At 37.4% G+C, this 16196-nt stretch overlaps 1 protein-coding gene across 1 annotated transcript in view; it reads left to right on the top strand.

The window, feature by feature from the left end:
- Positions 1-1203: 1203 nt before the first annotated feature.
- Positions 1204-16196, top strand: part of psmd1 (proteasome 26S subunit, non-ATPase 1) — a 54061-nt gene continuing 39068 nt past the window's right edge. The window contains exons 1-16 of the mRNA XM_088617014.1: positions 1204-1382; positions 2373-2416; positions 2872-2945; positions 3344-3513; positions 3925-4130; positions 4733-4876; positions 5013-5239; positions 5610-5670; positions 5836-5964; positions 6236-6324; positions 6886-6964; positions 7500-7673; positions 7842-7953; positions 9022-9218; positions 9643-9738; positions 10712-10776. Of these exons, the coding sequence (XP_088473140.1) occupies positions 1367-1382; positions 2373-2416; positions 2872-2945; positions 3344-3513; positions 3925-4130; positions 4733-4876; positions 5013-5239; positions 5610-5670; positions 5836-5964; positions 6236-6324; positions 6886-6964; positions 7500-7673; positions 7842-7953; positions 9022-9218; positions 9643-9738; positions 10712-10776 (1883 nt within the window). The 5' untranslated portion in view covers positions 1204-1366. The remainder of the gene's footprint in view (positions 1383-2372; positions 2417-2871; positions 2946-3343; positions 3514-3924; positions 4131-4732; positions 4877-5012; positions 5240-5609; positions 5671-5835; positions 5965-6235; positions 6325-6885; positions 6965-7499; positions 7674-7841; positions 7954-9021; positions 9219-9642; positions 9739-10711; positions 10777-16196) is intronic.

Genomic DNA, 16196 nt, shown 5'->3' with positions numbered 1-16196 from the left:
GCTCCTGCTATGCTTTTAATGCTGGAAATCAGTTATCCTGAGTGCTATACCCATGTCACTTCACTGTTCATTGCTTAGCACTTCTAAACATACAACCTATAACAATTTACAACAGGTTTAATGGCTTAAGACATAACTATGGCTTTCTTTAGCCTTAGCAGCTTTAAGGTATCAGTTAATTTCCATGTCATTAGTACTAGAAGCTCCCTTTACATTTTGTGCTTTATTCAACTTTCTACAATGAAAATGTTTCACTGACAGAAATTTCCCAATGTATTTCTTAATATTTGAAGTGTTTGAATTCATCAGTTAATCTTCAGAAATATGTCTTATAAGGACGATAAAATCCATTTGAACAGCGAGAAATTAGGTGCCTTATAGGGTCTGTTAATGTTAAGCTAGTCATACTTTTCAGGCAGTTGAAAATGAGTCATTATTGTATGACTCTGCTATTTTATCTCCATTTTCTAAAGGGGAAAGTGTTAAACAATGAAGCATTCCAAGGTACATTGTCAAATGCTAATTTAGTACTGATATAAAAAAGCTATGCAACGGGTATAGTGAAACAGATATACGTGTCATTTTACCAAACATTTACTTTATTCTAAAGGAGGAACTGGAGATTCTAAATTAGTTTTTTTTTGGCTACAAATTGAACTGGGTATGGTTGTCAAATTCCGGTGAAATGTACTTCTCTTTGAGAAAAGATTTCATAACTGAAAGAGAATTTAAGAGCTGAATATTGTAAATAGTGCGTGTAAACACCGGACTACTTACTACTAATATGTCAAACGTTAAATTCTAGAGCTGTTTTTATGTAGCGTATTCTACTTGATGTCTTTTTGTTTACATGCAGGATAAACAATAACCAAGAACAGCTTTATACCTTACTTTTGGAACAGATACCCTCCTTTGTGTAGGGGGCGATGTTAAGAATTCATCACCGCTAGTAAAAAAAAGTCGTTAAGCTATTGGTCAGCAGTATTCGGAAGTGAAAAGAATATGCCCGTTTAAAAAAATATAAAATGTCGTCTCTTAAAGTGTTAAATGTGATCTTAAAATGCTTATTCTTGCATTTTATGTGACTATTGTTAGAATAATATATTAATTTTGTATCAAACTCATTATTTTAAATGAGGTATATCTAATAATAATCTGGCACAGTTTTGGGCAGTCTTAACATATTGGAAGGCCCCCGGTTGTCAAAGGACTTTCTTTGTGAATCAAAAATTAGCAGGAAAAGTGTCGCACAGTAGGTAGCGGGAGACGAGTAATTGCTGACTGAAAGTGTTTCTTTTTTTCTTCGAAGACATTTTATTGTTTGAAGAGTCGAGACCGGAGGAGTAATAAGGGATTTTCAGCAAACATGATAACTTCAGCGGGTAAGGAGAGGATGCAGATGTGACTTAAGCAGTTGATTGCGACCCGGTAGATTTAGCTGAGTCACAGAGTCAAAAGACTGAGCGATGCAAATAAGTGTGTTTTGCCTTTTAAGTTGAACAGTATCTCGTTATGAAACGTAGTACAACAATGTAAAATATTTTTATTGGACCCCCTAACCCTTAATGGGACATTTTACAAACAATCAGTTGTTGCTGATCTCGTTATAACACGGAACAAGTGAATAACAAGAAAAACAAACGTACCACGATTGTCCGCCGTGTGTCGGAAAAGTACCAATACGACCATCCGAGTTCACTACTAAAATGTTTTTTTTCTAGTCTTTGTGTATTTGCGCGTGTTGTAAACAAACCTGTTTAAACACACATAACTGTGTTTCCCATTACAATGTTGGTCACTTTCCACATGGCAGCTGACGAGTTATTTTAGTAGCCTTGTAGTTGTGTTTGTTTACAGGAAATTCAGCGCGTCCCGCTGATTCTGTGGTTCCTATGTACCTTGTGTACAGATGTGCAACCAGAGTATATTCTAACTGTGGTAGATGTAGTCTACCATCCAACTTCATTCGTACGATCATAGGATGGCATTTCTAGACAATCGGTCAAAGGAGCTAAAAATATGTAGAGCAGTTGTCTCTTGCGTAACATTTGTAAGATTGTGTACAGACTTGATTTCATACATTCGTTTGTCTTGTTCTTATAAATACAATTATTTGTTGTAAAGATTGCATTTTTTCGTCTAGACATAATGAGGCTATACCTCCTTTTCCAGTAGTATTGCAGTGCTATCATTGGTAACTAATCTGTCGATGACCTTCTTACATGCCTTTACTGGAGCAGAAGATTGATTGTTTACTAACGTGGTATACTTAAAGGTCATTCATGTGTTCAGATCCACTTCTCTACAGTTTAGTGTTAAACATTTTGGTAGCTGTATTTGTCAACTCAGACACATTTCCTTTCCTTTTTTAGCTGGAATAATCTCTCTTTTGGATGAAGAGGAGCCTCAGCTCAAGGTGAACTGTTTGCCTTAAGTACACCTTATTTGCAGAAATAAGCTTGTGCATATACTGTAAAAAAACAGAGGTCCATTGATCTGAGAATCACGGAAACACACTGTTCTTGTTGATCTTTACACTTTGTGTATAATAGTTGTGTATAAGCAGGAGTACTGAACTTCATTTCTAGTACCTATGGGAATCGATCACATATATTAGCCCTGGGACTGTATTGAACTTTAATGATGCCAACTTCTAATATAATTGTACTGTGATTTTTAATTTACTATGAATTTTATTTAATTCCTCAGGACTCATATTTATATTGTATAGCACAGTTAAACTGTTCTCCTCATGACTATAATAATCGTATGAGACGATAAACCTGCCAAAGGCAGTTCTGTGAAATCTGCAGTGTGTTGTGCATGTCATGAAAGTATCCTATGTTGTTTTCCTGAATATTTCTGATACAGGAGTTTGCTCTGCACAAGCTGAATTCCATTGTCAATGATTTCTGGGCTGAGATTTCAGAATCTGTTGGTAAAATGTAAGAATCTTTTTTTTTTTGGTCTCATCTACCTTTGTTATTCTCAGATTAACTTGTCTCTTCTCTAAATGTCATTTTCTTGCCATATCAAGAATGGTTAAATACATAAATCATTCTGCACGCTTAGCCTTTCCAATTATCATTAGGTTTTATATAAAAATACATCTGAAATTATTTGCCGTGAATATTACATTATACAAGCTTGGAGCTGGTTTCCTTGTTACATAATTAAACCTTCCTCTGAGCTAACTGTTTCTATCCCGTTGATGTCTGATTAGTTAATTGTGCCTTGGGTGTAAACTAGGGTACTTATCACTAGATATGTTGTTTGTTACAGCTACAGTGTAATAATTAAAATATACATTTCTTGGTCTGATCATTTTATGTTCCTCTTTAAGTGAGGTTCTCTATGAAGATGAGACGTTCCGTAGCAGGGAGTTTGCAGCACTGGTAGCGTCCAAAGTGTTCTACCATCTGGGTGCGTTTGAAGAGTCTCTGAATTACGCTCTGGGAGCTGGAGACCTGTTCAATGTCAATGACGATTCTGAGTATGTGGAGACTATCATCGGTGAGTTCCGAAGTGTTAATGATAGTGATCGAAGTGTGTGATGAACCAGACTGTAAATGTTTAGAAAATGTTGAAGTGTCCTATTATTACTCTTTCTTTCTGCATATTTGATTTACCTTTGTCTCTTTTGAAAAGGTGGTGGAATTTCAGAATTAATTCTAATTAGTTGTAACACCAGGACAGTTGTTTTGAATTGTTAAATTGTTTCCTGCCCTGTAACAGTTATGTCAAAGTGGGCCACTTTGAATATTTCCAGAAACAAGATAAAATATTAAGACGTAAAAGAAACACTTGTACAAAGGAATCCCTCCACTTAACGCTTATACATTACAAGTGTATAACTGCATTTGGCGGTCATAGCTGAAGTGCTGGGAAGTGGCAGTTCAATCCATTGCTTCTTCTTTCATGCAGCAAAATGTATTGACTACTACACAAAGCAGCGTGTGGAGAATGCAGAGCTGCCGGATGATGAGAGGAAAAGCATTGACCCCCGACTGGAGGGCATTGTTAACAAAATGTTTCTGCGCTGCCTGGGTGACCATAAGTACAAACAGGCAATTGGCATTGCCCTTGAGACTCGCCGGCTGGACATCTTCGAGAAGACCATCCTGGAGTCTGTAAGCATTGACTGCGCTTGGCTGAACTGTAGCATCCTACACTTTTTAGTCTCTCTAACGTAGGACACACAACGTTATTACAGCTTTGTTTCCTAGTGATCGTTTATGGAGTACAATCTGTAATTTCTTATTGTTTTGTTGCATTGGAGTTCTATGGTAAACTATATTAATAAGTTCTAATATTTTAATTGTTGCGTTTCCAGTGGTATTGATATGTGTATTCCCTGCACTTCTCCCAACATTTTCTAGTAAAGATGTGCATGGGATGGGAAAGGAAATTATTTTTCCTCTTGGTAGTAGTGGTAGTTCATATCATGATACAAAATTAACAAAATCACGACTAGCCATGTAAATGATGCCCAAACAGACATCTTTTGAAGGCTCTACAATTTACCTGAAATAAATTTACTTCAAACCAGTGCATAATCTAACTTTGTTTGCCCTTTTCTTTATATAGTTAGTTTTAAATTATGCTTATTTTAGAAGACTGTTTTAATTTGCTTACATCTTTTGATACTTCACTGCTACAACACGGATTTAAAGCTCAGATTTAACCCTTTTCTAAACTAACCATGTGTCTTTTGCCCTTTTCTGCAATTCAGAATGATGTCAGTGGCTTGCTGGCCTACAGCCTGAAGGTTTGCATGTCGCTGATGCAGAACAAACAGTTTCGCAATGAGGTGCTCAGAGTGCTAGTCAAGCTCTACATGAACTTGGAGAAACCTGACTTCATCAATGTTTGCCAGGTACTCCTTCTGAGAAGAGATTCTCATTTCAAAATCGAATGTCACCTACTTCTCATAGATAATGTGTCTGTATTTCTTTTGAGGTTGATTGGGAGAGAAGTAATCCTGTGTAGTAACTTGCTCCATCTCCTTGCAGTGTCTGATTTTCCTGGACGACCCCCAGGCAGTGAGTGATATCCTGGAGAAGCTGGTGAAGGAGGATAACTTGCTGATGGCCTATCAGATCTGCTTTGACTTGTATGAGAGTGCCAGCCAACAGTTCCTCTCCTCCGTCATTCAGAACCTGCGCACTGTGGGTACTCCCATCCCTGCTGTCCCTGGATCCACCAATACTGGCACCGTGCCCACAGCTGAAAAAGACAGGTGGGCAGTGAGAGAGTGGACCTTGTAACTGAGATGGTCTAACAGGAGATTGACTCCACCATATCTTTTTCGGATATGTATTTTATTACACGGCAGTGGATCTGTACTCAAACCATCTGCAAATGTGTTTTTTTTCCTCCTATTTGGTATTTATATCTGAGAGAAAAGTCATCTACTTTTAATCATTTCTGCTTTATGTACAGAGCACGATTGTGAATGTTAGTATACAGAAGCATCTGTTATCAGTGGATAAACTTAAATTTTCACACCTTCTCAAAGATCATTAGATCCATGAGTTGCCTGACCACATTTCCCTTTAATTTCATGCTTGATGTCTGTAGACCATGCATTGTTCTCTTTTGTTTTCCAGCGATGCCATGGAAACAGATGATAAAGCTGGTAGCTCTCCTGCTGGAAAGCTGGCAGAATCTGTGAGTAAACTTTTACCATGGTTAAGGTTTTGAGTATTAATGTAATGCATTCAGTATACAATCCTGTATTTTTTATCATATTTAGGCCCACTTATTTGTAAACTTTTATTGACAATTGAAACTGTCTTTCTGCTGTGTAGCTGGTGACAGAATTGTCTCTTGTAGAAGGAAGAACCGAAAGACCAGAACTCAAAGATGATTAAAATACTCAGTGGGGAAATGGCAATTGAACTGCACCTTCAGTTCCTCATCAGGAACAACAACACAGACCTGATGATTCTAAAAAACACAAAGGTAAGGATTGTAATAATATCCTAAAACTTCTTGTGCTTTTTGAGTTGTAGGTTGATGCTCTGTTGTACTCAAGAAGCTAGATGTAGTTGGAAAGCTTCAACAGAAAGCCCAGACATGTAACATAGACACTACGTTTGCCATAGACATTTAATCTTTTCAGTATTACCTTCTTTTTTCTAGAATATTATTTTGTAGAAGGGAGTATGATATTCCCCTGTGTTGTGTGCTTGATTGTATAACGTCTGAAAATCTTCAAACATCTCTATAACAGGATGCGGTCCGAAATTCTGTGTGCCACACGGCAACAGTTATAGCCAACTCCTTCATGCATACGGGAACCACCAGCGACCAGTTCCTCAGGTATGAGCATGTATCATTGCTTAATGTATCAGTACCTTTAGTGTACAATAGCATATCAAGCCCTCATTTCACTGGGAAGTCAACCAGATTTGACTATCTGTCTTTAATGGCAGCCTTTTTTGTAAGATATTGCAATTAAGAAAATCAGTTGATCTTACAAAGATAAGTCCAGTTATGGATGCAGATCAGGCTAATTCCACTCCATTAAACTTGGCTGCAATTCTACTGTACTCAAAGGCTCTTGATGCCTTATTTTCAGGTGCATGAGCTTGCTGACATTTTGCTTTTAGGTTGAGGTTTTTCCACAGTTTGTCTTGATGGTGTCTTTTCTACAGACCTACTCTGGATTGTTATATTTTCAGACAGGCAAAGACATGTAGACAGCGGATTTTTTTTTTTACATTAATTTCTGCAAAGAATATGTATGCTTTGTTTCTTGGGTTCTTGGAAGAACTGAAGCCATCCATCTTTTAGTATGATATCAGTTTTTATGAGGTAAATTCGCAAAGCATTGGTCTTCTGACTTTGAATCATGTGACTTTATTTCTTCTGTTGATTTAGAGAGAATTTGGAGTGGTTAGCCAGAGCCACCAACTGGGCCAAGTTTACTGCCACAGCCAGCCTAGGAGTCATCCACAGGGCAAGTGACATTTTTCTAGCATTCATGAGTCTTCACAGATATTTTTTTATATGTGTTTTATGAGAAGCTATTTCCATCAGCAGTCTACAAGATCTTCCCTGGCAGATACATTTTAAATCTCAAACACTCTGATTCACTTCCTGCAGACTCCATACTCCTGTACAACTGACACAATTTTATTTTATCTTTATAAAGACAGAGATCATTAGAACTTTCAGGACTTTCATATCATGATACAAAATAAAAAAAAAAATCAAGACCAGCCAAGTAAATGGTACTTGTAATTCAGAATAATCTTCGTGGCTTTCTGGCCTTTTACTATGCACTTTTAATGCTCTTTCAGGAGTGGCCCTGTTTATTTTTGAGCACCAATAGTAATCGATAATAATCAAGTCAGGTTTATTTAAAATAATCTAAAAACAATTACCTACTTTTGCAGCAATAACCATATATTGCGCTACACTTCTGCTTTTTATTTATTATTGTGTAGTGCATTGTTGCTTATTTTTAAAAGCTGTGTGTGTTGTGTACTCAGGGTCATGAAAAGGAGGCGCTGCAGTTAATGGCCACTTACCTGCCTAAGGACACCTCCCCAGGTTCAGCCTATCAGGAGGGGGGGGGCCTGTATGCACTGGGGCTAATCCATGCCAATCACGGGGGTGACATCATCGACTACCTGCTCAGCCAGCTGAAGAATGCCAGCAATGATGTGAGTGTCGGGGGGGGGGAGTCAAAGAGTATGTTCCTTCGAAGCGTTTTGTGCTGTTCAAGAATAAAACGTGAAAGGAACAACCTGCTGCACCGTAGCCTTAGCCTTGACGTTCGTTGCCCTGTTTGTCGTATTGTTAATTCTCAGTCCTTTTCTCTTTCCCCTCAGATTGTCCGTCATGGGGGCAGCCTGGGACTGGGCTTGGCAGCTCTTGGCACTGCTCGCCAGGATGTCTATGATCTGCTCAAGTCCAACCTGTACCAAGATGACGCTGTTACAGGTATTCAGTGCCAGCCAGAACTGAAGACAAAACTATGCTACCGTGTTGATTGTGTCATTAAATGGTTTTAGCATTTCCCATGTTCTTACTCAGAAAGGGTGATTAGGATGATCATACCCGTAGTTAATGAGAAGATTTACCAAGGTTTAATGTTCACATTCAAGCTCCATTCACACTCAATAAAGTGGTACAATTGGAGTTGCCACATGTTGGTCCACACCAGGCCCAACATGCCTAAAAAAACTGGAAAGAAATGTATAGATCTGTCCATACATTCCTCTACTGGACATAGTCACACCAGGTTATTAGAAAATATTAATATAATTAAATCATACAATTTCTTAATACATGTGCTACTTGATTAAGAATCTTTATAAAGAGAAACACATTCTCTGCTTCTATATTAATATATATTTGTATGAGACTCAGGGATGTGATTTTTATATAGAAATAGGTTTAAAAAGCCAAAGAATACATTTAATTAATGCCACAGTGTTGATCACCAAAATCACACCTCAGTGTGGACTCCTTGATTAATATTTTTTGCCGGATTTCCCCCTTCAAATATTATATATCACAAAAAAATGAACGTTTTTGATGCATCCTAGAAAGAAAACATTAATGCGGAGGTGTGTCAAAGGTCAAAGGTGTACCTATCTTCAGATTGTTTTTTTTTTCTGTCCCTTGATAAAACAAATACAAGTTCTGTTCTACCTTTGTAAATATTTGTCAAAGTGATGTTGCTTTCTATTAGTATGGGACCTCCTATGAAGCACTGCCTGATTCATATTGTATACTAATTTATAATGAAAAATGATATTACCATTATCTGAAATATGTTAGATTTGCCAAATGTTTGTAAGATTTAAAAGATTAGTTTTGATTATCCCTTAGAACTTTTTCTGTAAGTATTATTCAGGTATTGGGCATTGTTAGTATCATTATTTAGTACAGTTAAAGCAGAATTATGACCCAAAGGAAAACCAAGTAGAAGAGAGCCATAGAAGAGTAAAACTAATAAGGAATTTTTAGCTGATCCTGCTTTTTGACTGCATGCGTGCTGTGTAGGAGAGGCGGCCGGCCTGGCTCTGGGGCTCGTGATGCTGGGCTCGAAATCGGCCCAGGCCATCGAGGACATGGTGGGGTACGCCCAGGAGACGCAGCACGAGAAGATCCTGCGCGGCCTGGCGGTGGGCATTGCGATGGTGATGTACGGCAGGATGGAGGAGGCCGACACGCTCATCGAGAGCCTGTGCAGGGATAAGGTACACATGGCTCCTGTGATGGCCATATTTGTATATAGACAGACTGGCCTGGAGGCCTCCAGATCAGCTCCAGTATGCAGTCTGGCTTTGAGCTCTCAAGTTGCACTTGCTGCTGTAGAGTTCATCCTGCTGCCTGATCTAGAGTGAAGTGAAACTGCTATGAAACTTATTCTTATTCCTTACACGATATGCTTTTGGGTTACAATCAAATGTAAAGTTATAGTTATGTCATCTATATTTATAATATAAAATTTATCCTTTCAAAGTTTTTTTTTTCCGCATTGTTAAGTTCAACTATAACAAATTAAATATTCTTTTCGGCCTTTTTAATTGGTTTTCCACGGACCACCTTAACGGTTTTTCTTCATTAAAAATAATTCGAACTACTGCATAGAAGGCAATAATGTTACCATTTTTTTCCCAGGACCCTATCCTTCGACGTTCAGGAATGTACACCGTGGGCATGGCGTACTGCGGCTCTGGAAACAACAAAGCCATTAGACGTCTGCTTCATGTTGCTGTGAGTCTGCAGTTATTGTTTAGGAAAAATATGCGTATTTGTAATGCAATTGTTGGCCGTGATAATACTGGGGATCAAAGCATAAAGCCATACCAGGAACACTGATCAAAGTAGCAGATGCAGTGTTGATGAAAATAATCCATTCCTTCATGCCAACTATTAATTGTCGCCTTTTAATCAGTGATTATTCTTCTCTGTTGAGCGCTGTCTGATATCCTGTCCTTTTCTCAGCACTAATTTCATTCTAAACGTTGGAAATTTCATGTTGTAGTAATAGAATGGAACAATGTAGCTACAGTCCAGTTATCTGTAAATACAAAAAGCCTTTTGGTTCTTTCTGCTCTCCACAAGCTCTAGGCCTTCAAGGTAAAATTAGCTCCAGTTTTAGTGCTGCTAGTCCTAATGTAGTTAAGCACAGAACAATGTTGTATCATGAACACATATCTGGTATGTTGATTTTTGAACTTTTCACATTCACCTTTTCTTTTTAATGAATGTGTATTCTTATGATTTGAGATTTGTCCTCAAATTAATCATTTTTCTCTCTTGGGCTAATATTTAACGATTGTTTGCAGATATTTGTATAATATGGTGTGTGATTCTTTACTAGTGAAAATAGAAACCAAAGAACATTTTAGAATTTTCACAGCTATATAATAACCGGAGTGTTTCGTTGCTTTCCTCACATGGGGTATAGTGATTCTGCCTTTAAATTTTCTACAATAACAAATAGGTAATTATTTAGTGTCAGTGAAATTTCTGCTTTTCCATAGTCTTGGTATACAGAGAGAGTATGCCTTTCTTTTCTCTCTCTGTAGATGGCAGTGTTTGGAAGTCAAATCAAGGGAAGAGTCTGATTCTTACGTGTACTAAATCTCAGATTTTATTTGTGAAGATGCGATTATTTGCCTTTGTATTTTAATTTGTCAAACGACCTGTTTCGGATTGAACTATTCCTTTGTGTTTCTGGTAGGTGAGCGATGTGAACGATGATGTCAGGAGGGCGGCAGTGGAGTCCATTGGTTTTATTATGTTCAGGTACAGTCTTGTTTTTCCTTTTGCTGTCATTCTCATTGTGCCCACGGAGCGTCTCTGCTAAGTCAACATTCTGACTCGTACCGTGTCAGGTTTGATGAATTGGCCCATCTGTGTATACACAAAGGGAAAATTCCTCCCATGGTTTTGGAATATTTTCCAAATACGTTTTGACAGTGTGTCTTCACATGGTTTTGTACCACAGTTTATATTCTTGTCTTTCTTTTAACACCCAAAACAAACAGCTGAATTGATCACTTCCTCTCAGGGGAGTGATTTATGGATATGGATTTTCCAGTGCCGCGTGCCAGTCGTACTGTACCCACCTTTGGCTGCCATAAACATGCAGTTTTCCTTCTGCCCGCTCTGTGATTTCTTTTGAAACTTTCGTTTTCATTTGTGACATTCTTTCTGGTGATCTGTTCTAACATGGGGAGCTGAACAAGTAAACGTTTGGGCTTTGCTGCCCAGTAATTTTTATTGGCATCTTTAACGTGTTTGTGTTTGATAAAAGCTGGATTGGCAGTGCTTATTTCTAACCAAAACAGACCATGTTCGTTGCGATTTATAGTATTGGCCCAGATGGAAACAGGTCTGTGCGGTACCAGAATGGGTTAGTAGTTTTTGAGAAACGTTAAAAACGTTTTACAAAATGAGCTAATTAAGGGACTCAGTGCTGTTCCTGGATTCCTGTGTGTTTACAGCTTTTCATTCCAGCTGGCCTCTTAACATCTTCACCTGTCAACAGCTTAATAGGACCAGTTTAACAGCTTTCCCACCTCTTTGGGTTCTGGGGCTTTAAAAAGACTTGGAAAACCTGGAGACACACGAGCCCTCCAGCACCAGGATTGAGAATCCCTGGACTAGTGAAAATAGGGACTGACATTCTGCCTAATAGTTGTGCTCCTAAGGGCAGAATATGAATGTTGGTCTTTGTCTTTACATCTTCAATTTGATTGTTGTTTATGACTTTCTCTTCATTTTACTCACAAATATTTTAGTCATTGTTGAAATTTTCAATTTTTTACACTTCCTTCTACTAAAATATTTAGTCCCTTTCTATGTGTGAGAAAAGCAACCCTATTGAATAAACTCTTCATGGACAAAAACAGATGTCCTTTATGACAGCTGTACTTAACATGAATGAGCGGTACGTTCATTGCATTTGTATACACTATTCACAGTACCTTAATAGTAGACATCAGCAGTTTTCAAAAACTGAAAATTGTCAAATGCCATTAGTCTTGCAAAACTGAGGATACTAAATGTCTTAACTTACAACAGCATGGGAGTTTAGAAAAGCTACTGATGGAAAGTCTCCAGTATATGTTTTGATAGTAAAAACTTTGACAGGTTTATATACAAAAAATTGTTTTTTTTTGTGGAGTTTGGTAGATTTAGATTGAAACACTGCTTCAGTTTCTTTTATGCTCATTTCCACTCCGTGTCTTTGTCTTGCGTGTGTTGCTTAGTTGAAGTTAATGCTGTGTTTTTGTGACCTTCTTGTATAGTGAAATCAGAAAAGAAACTGACTCGCTCAACTGACAAGATCAGATTTGAACCCTATGGCTTGTATCCGCAAGTCATGCCTGAGTCATCATGCCACTGGCTGGCTGTATTCAGGATTCCTCAAGTGGTAGGATAGGGTTGATGGTAGTCTGCCAGGGTCCTTTCAGAAGAACATTGACTCTTTTGACTTTCTGGACTTCTAAGGGATTGCACTGATGTCATGGTGACACGTGCTGCTCCTCTGTTTTGTGAGGATTACCTTTCCACATTCTCCTTTTCAAAAGGTTTTGAAAAACTATTGGTGTTTCTAAATTAGGCATATCTATAATGAAAATACTTTTATGTTAAAAAAAATCCTTCCATGCACTGTTATGTTATTGTTTGTGAAATGCAATTAGCTTTTTTTTGTCATTTTCATGTCAATCTTGACATGAAAAGTAGTCTGTTTTGTTTTCGTGTTCAAAATATTACTAATGAAAAATATTCATTAAATTCATTTAGCACTGGAGGTTTGCATAATTTGAATAATTGGTCAAAAGGTCAGGTCTTTTCTTTGGAACAACAAAACTTCCATGTCTGTACCGAACCAGTGCATTCATTTTTCCTCTGTTCTTTTGTAATGCTTCCTTGTATGTAAAGCATCTCATTGTTGCTTAAATGAATCAGTTACTACTGTTACAATTAAAAGCTATAAAATAGTTAAAGTATATCAGTAGTCCTTTATCATTTTATATTGATCTCTGTTGATATCTTATGGTGTTTTAGTTAATTTTCTTAGAATGTGAGATGCTTCTTGTCTCTTGATCAATATGGCAGTAGGTCTTTTTACCAATGTTTAGTACTATTTTTTTTTCTTTTGCCTGTACAGGAAAGCTACAAAATGATCATTTTAGCCCCCACAATATACTGTATAAATGCTACCACAAAGCTATGCTGTTTTATGGCAGTAGTTTGTTGCATCATATGTTTGAAGATGCATACTTCATGCTCTTTGAAGTAAGTCTTAGTTTTTTCAAATACATTTTTCATTGGATAAACCTGTAATAGAGCTCACAGTGAACCTTCGTTTTTCAAGCTCAGTTAAATTGTAGTGCTTTACCTCTGTTACTGAGACATTAGAAATGTGGTTTGGATTACTGTGGTAAAGGGGTGGAAACCACACCTGCTTTGAAATGTTGCCTAGAAAAAAAAACTTGCACAGATTTTGAAAGTTTTCTTTGTGTAGGATTAGGCTTCCATAGAAAGTCAACATCAGCTGACATGAGAATACTGTTTCTTTGCAAGAGCAATATTTCTCTCCCATTATGGCCACAGCAGTATGTAGTGTCTTGACGTTTGCCTCATAATCATTTCAATACTTACAAACTGTTTTACTATGGCTTTTTCAATTACTGTACATAGAAATTAGAAAAAAGCGTCTTGACTGCTGGAGCACTTTCGTATGAAAAGGAACATTCTTGCTTCTTATTTCTGTTTGGCAAAAATGGCCTGTCGAGATGCCAGTATACAAGATTAAATGATACATACATTTCATACTGTGAAAGATCATATTGACTGTTCCAGAATCTGTAAGGGTAAAGAAACTCAATTTGCTTTTTGTTATATATTCAAATACAGGGTCAGTCATACAATGGAAGACAAAACTAAAACATTTAAAAGTGATCATTCAGGCACTAAACTCCCTGTTATGCTTTTCTTACTCTGTATTTGCCTTGTTTTCAGTACTCTTAGAATTTAGGGTTATTCATAAAAGAGTTCAAGACCCTTTCAGAAGAACCAAAGGACTAAATAGGTGGCTTATTTTCATCTTTGATTTGTTGTTAATGTTTACATTCAAGTTCTTCTAAAGGTTGAAAAACATGCAAAAGAAATAATGGAAATTGCTTTTCTCAGCATGCCTTGTATCCTTGTTCAACTACAGTATAATCCAATAACTAGCATTAAATAAATGCCTTGAGAGTGACCTAAAAGATTAAGGTAATTAATATGTTACGTTTAGATTTTAAAACAGTAGAGTCTTACAGCTGCTATTCATTATTGAACTTTACTATATGAAGGGCATTTTATAGGGTGTCTAGTCTTGTAGCAACGGACCACACATGGAAGTAAAAACAGGCTTGTAATCCCTGATTCAGAGAAAATTGAATAGACCGGATTTCTTTCCATGTCATTTTCCTCAGCTTGGCACATCATGCTTTCAAGTGAGTGCTGAAAGGTAGTGAAGCAGTGAAATGCATTGTGCTTCTGGTTAACCTCTGAGTCACGCGTTCCTCTTTTTATCTGTTTATAAAACCCCATCCTTCATCATCTTCCTATGTAAATGTACCCCTTCAGCAGTACAGGAATACTAAACAATGCACTGGGCCAAGTGGAGGAACTGGGGGACTTTTTAAGTCCAAAAAAGGGCATGCGATATTCATATGATCAATGGGCTGTAAGATAAACCTGCTCTAAATCATCCCAGTGTTTAGAGAGCCTCCTGGACTGCGGGAATGAGGAACTTCCCCTGGGTTCAGGCTCCTTACAGTTCTGCAGGGTGCTGGAGTCCTTTCATGTTGACTGCCAAGGTGGCGATAGTTTTTGAAGGAGAAGGGGGGAGGTCAGTCAGAGGACTGTTTTTGTAACTCCTCTTTTTTGCTTCCTGGCCTTAGTGGTGGCACTAGATCTTCCTTCTCACCTTCTGCTTTACACATCTTTGGACCAGTTTCATTTGGCAGTGAGAACCGTTTCCGGAAAGTCAAACACTTATAATAAAAAGAAATAACTTTTCAGCTGTCAGTTTCTCAAACAGTACATGCTAGTATTTGTTCATCATGTGCAAGTTTTGCCTTAACTGAGATTTGATAGTTAATATTGAGCTGCTGCCTTATCCTGAATCATACTCGTTGAATAAATACTATAATACTTCAGTTTTGCTCCCATTTTGATTTCCATTTTTTTTTTTAATATTTGATACTCACCTGTTTTTGGGATTGCTCACCATTTAGCCTGGAGTCTGAAAAATTACAGATGCTGTTTAAAAGATGTTTTTTGTGTTTGTGGGATTATGGAATCTCTCTGCAAATGGTCCCATTAGTGTGCTTTTGCTCTCCATTATTCACACAGATGGCTTGATCAAAGTTCAAAGAATGGTTAATGAGTGTGGTAATGTTATCATCCTCACTTTTTAAAGCATTTCTCATTTTCATTAGTGCAAAAAAAGGCCTTAAGGTTAAAGACTGGGTTAATAACTGTCCAATCTTGGCCATAGACCTTATGTATAAAATGTATAATTTTACGTGAGTTTCCTGACCTGTTTTCTGATTGATATTGAAAGCTAACACATGACATTGTTTATGAAAAAAGTATAGTATTCATTTTTTTAGAACAGCTGTTAAGTATAGCAGTTTCAAATTAAAATGTACTGTTTGGATTTGTGCTGATTCATAATCGTGATCTAAAGCATGCAGCAGACACATTTTCTGTGGAGCTCTGCTGTGTTTCACCCGGACTTGTTTATAAGGAGGCCCTGGGTCCAGTTTTGGAGAACTGAGATTGTTGCTGTAAGTTGATTTGGTAAGAGTGACTTGGTAAAAGGGTTTGTGTAAAGAGCTGGCAAAAAATGTGATTTTTGACTAACATTACTTGCAGTACTTAAGCAGCCAAAAATATGTAATCCTAGGCACAGTAATTACAGAGTGTCTAGTTATTTTTGTGTACTTTAACAATCAACAGCATTGCACCATTAAAACACGGTCCCAAATCTAAGTCTATAATTACTGTAAATAATCATACAATAACTGCATGTCAGCAGATCTTCTATATGATCTCTTAGAGCAGATCAATTATCTGTGAATGTTGATTACACACACTACAAGACTTGGGGTGAAACATTTCCTTTTTGCCCTTCATCTCTGCTGTCTTGAAATTCCTCA

This window comes from Lepisosteus platostomus, chromosome 2 (genome assembly GCF_059453375.1).
Source record: "Lepisosteus platostomus isolate fLepPlt1 chromosome 2, fLepPlt1.hap1, whole genome shotgun sequence".
NCBI lineage: Eukaryota > Metazoa > Chordata > Actinopteri > Semionotiformes > Lepisosteidae > Lepisosteus > Lepisosteus platostomus.
This window is presented reverse-complemented; position numbering and strand designations above follow the sequence as displayed.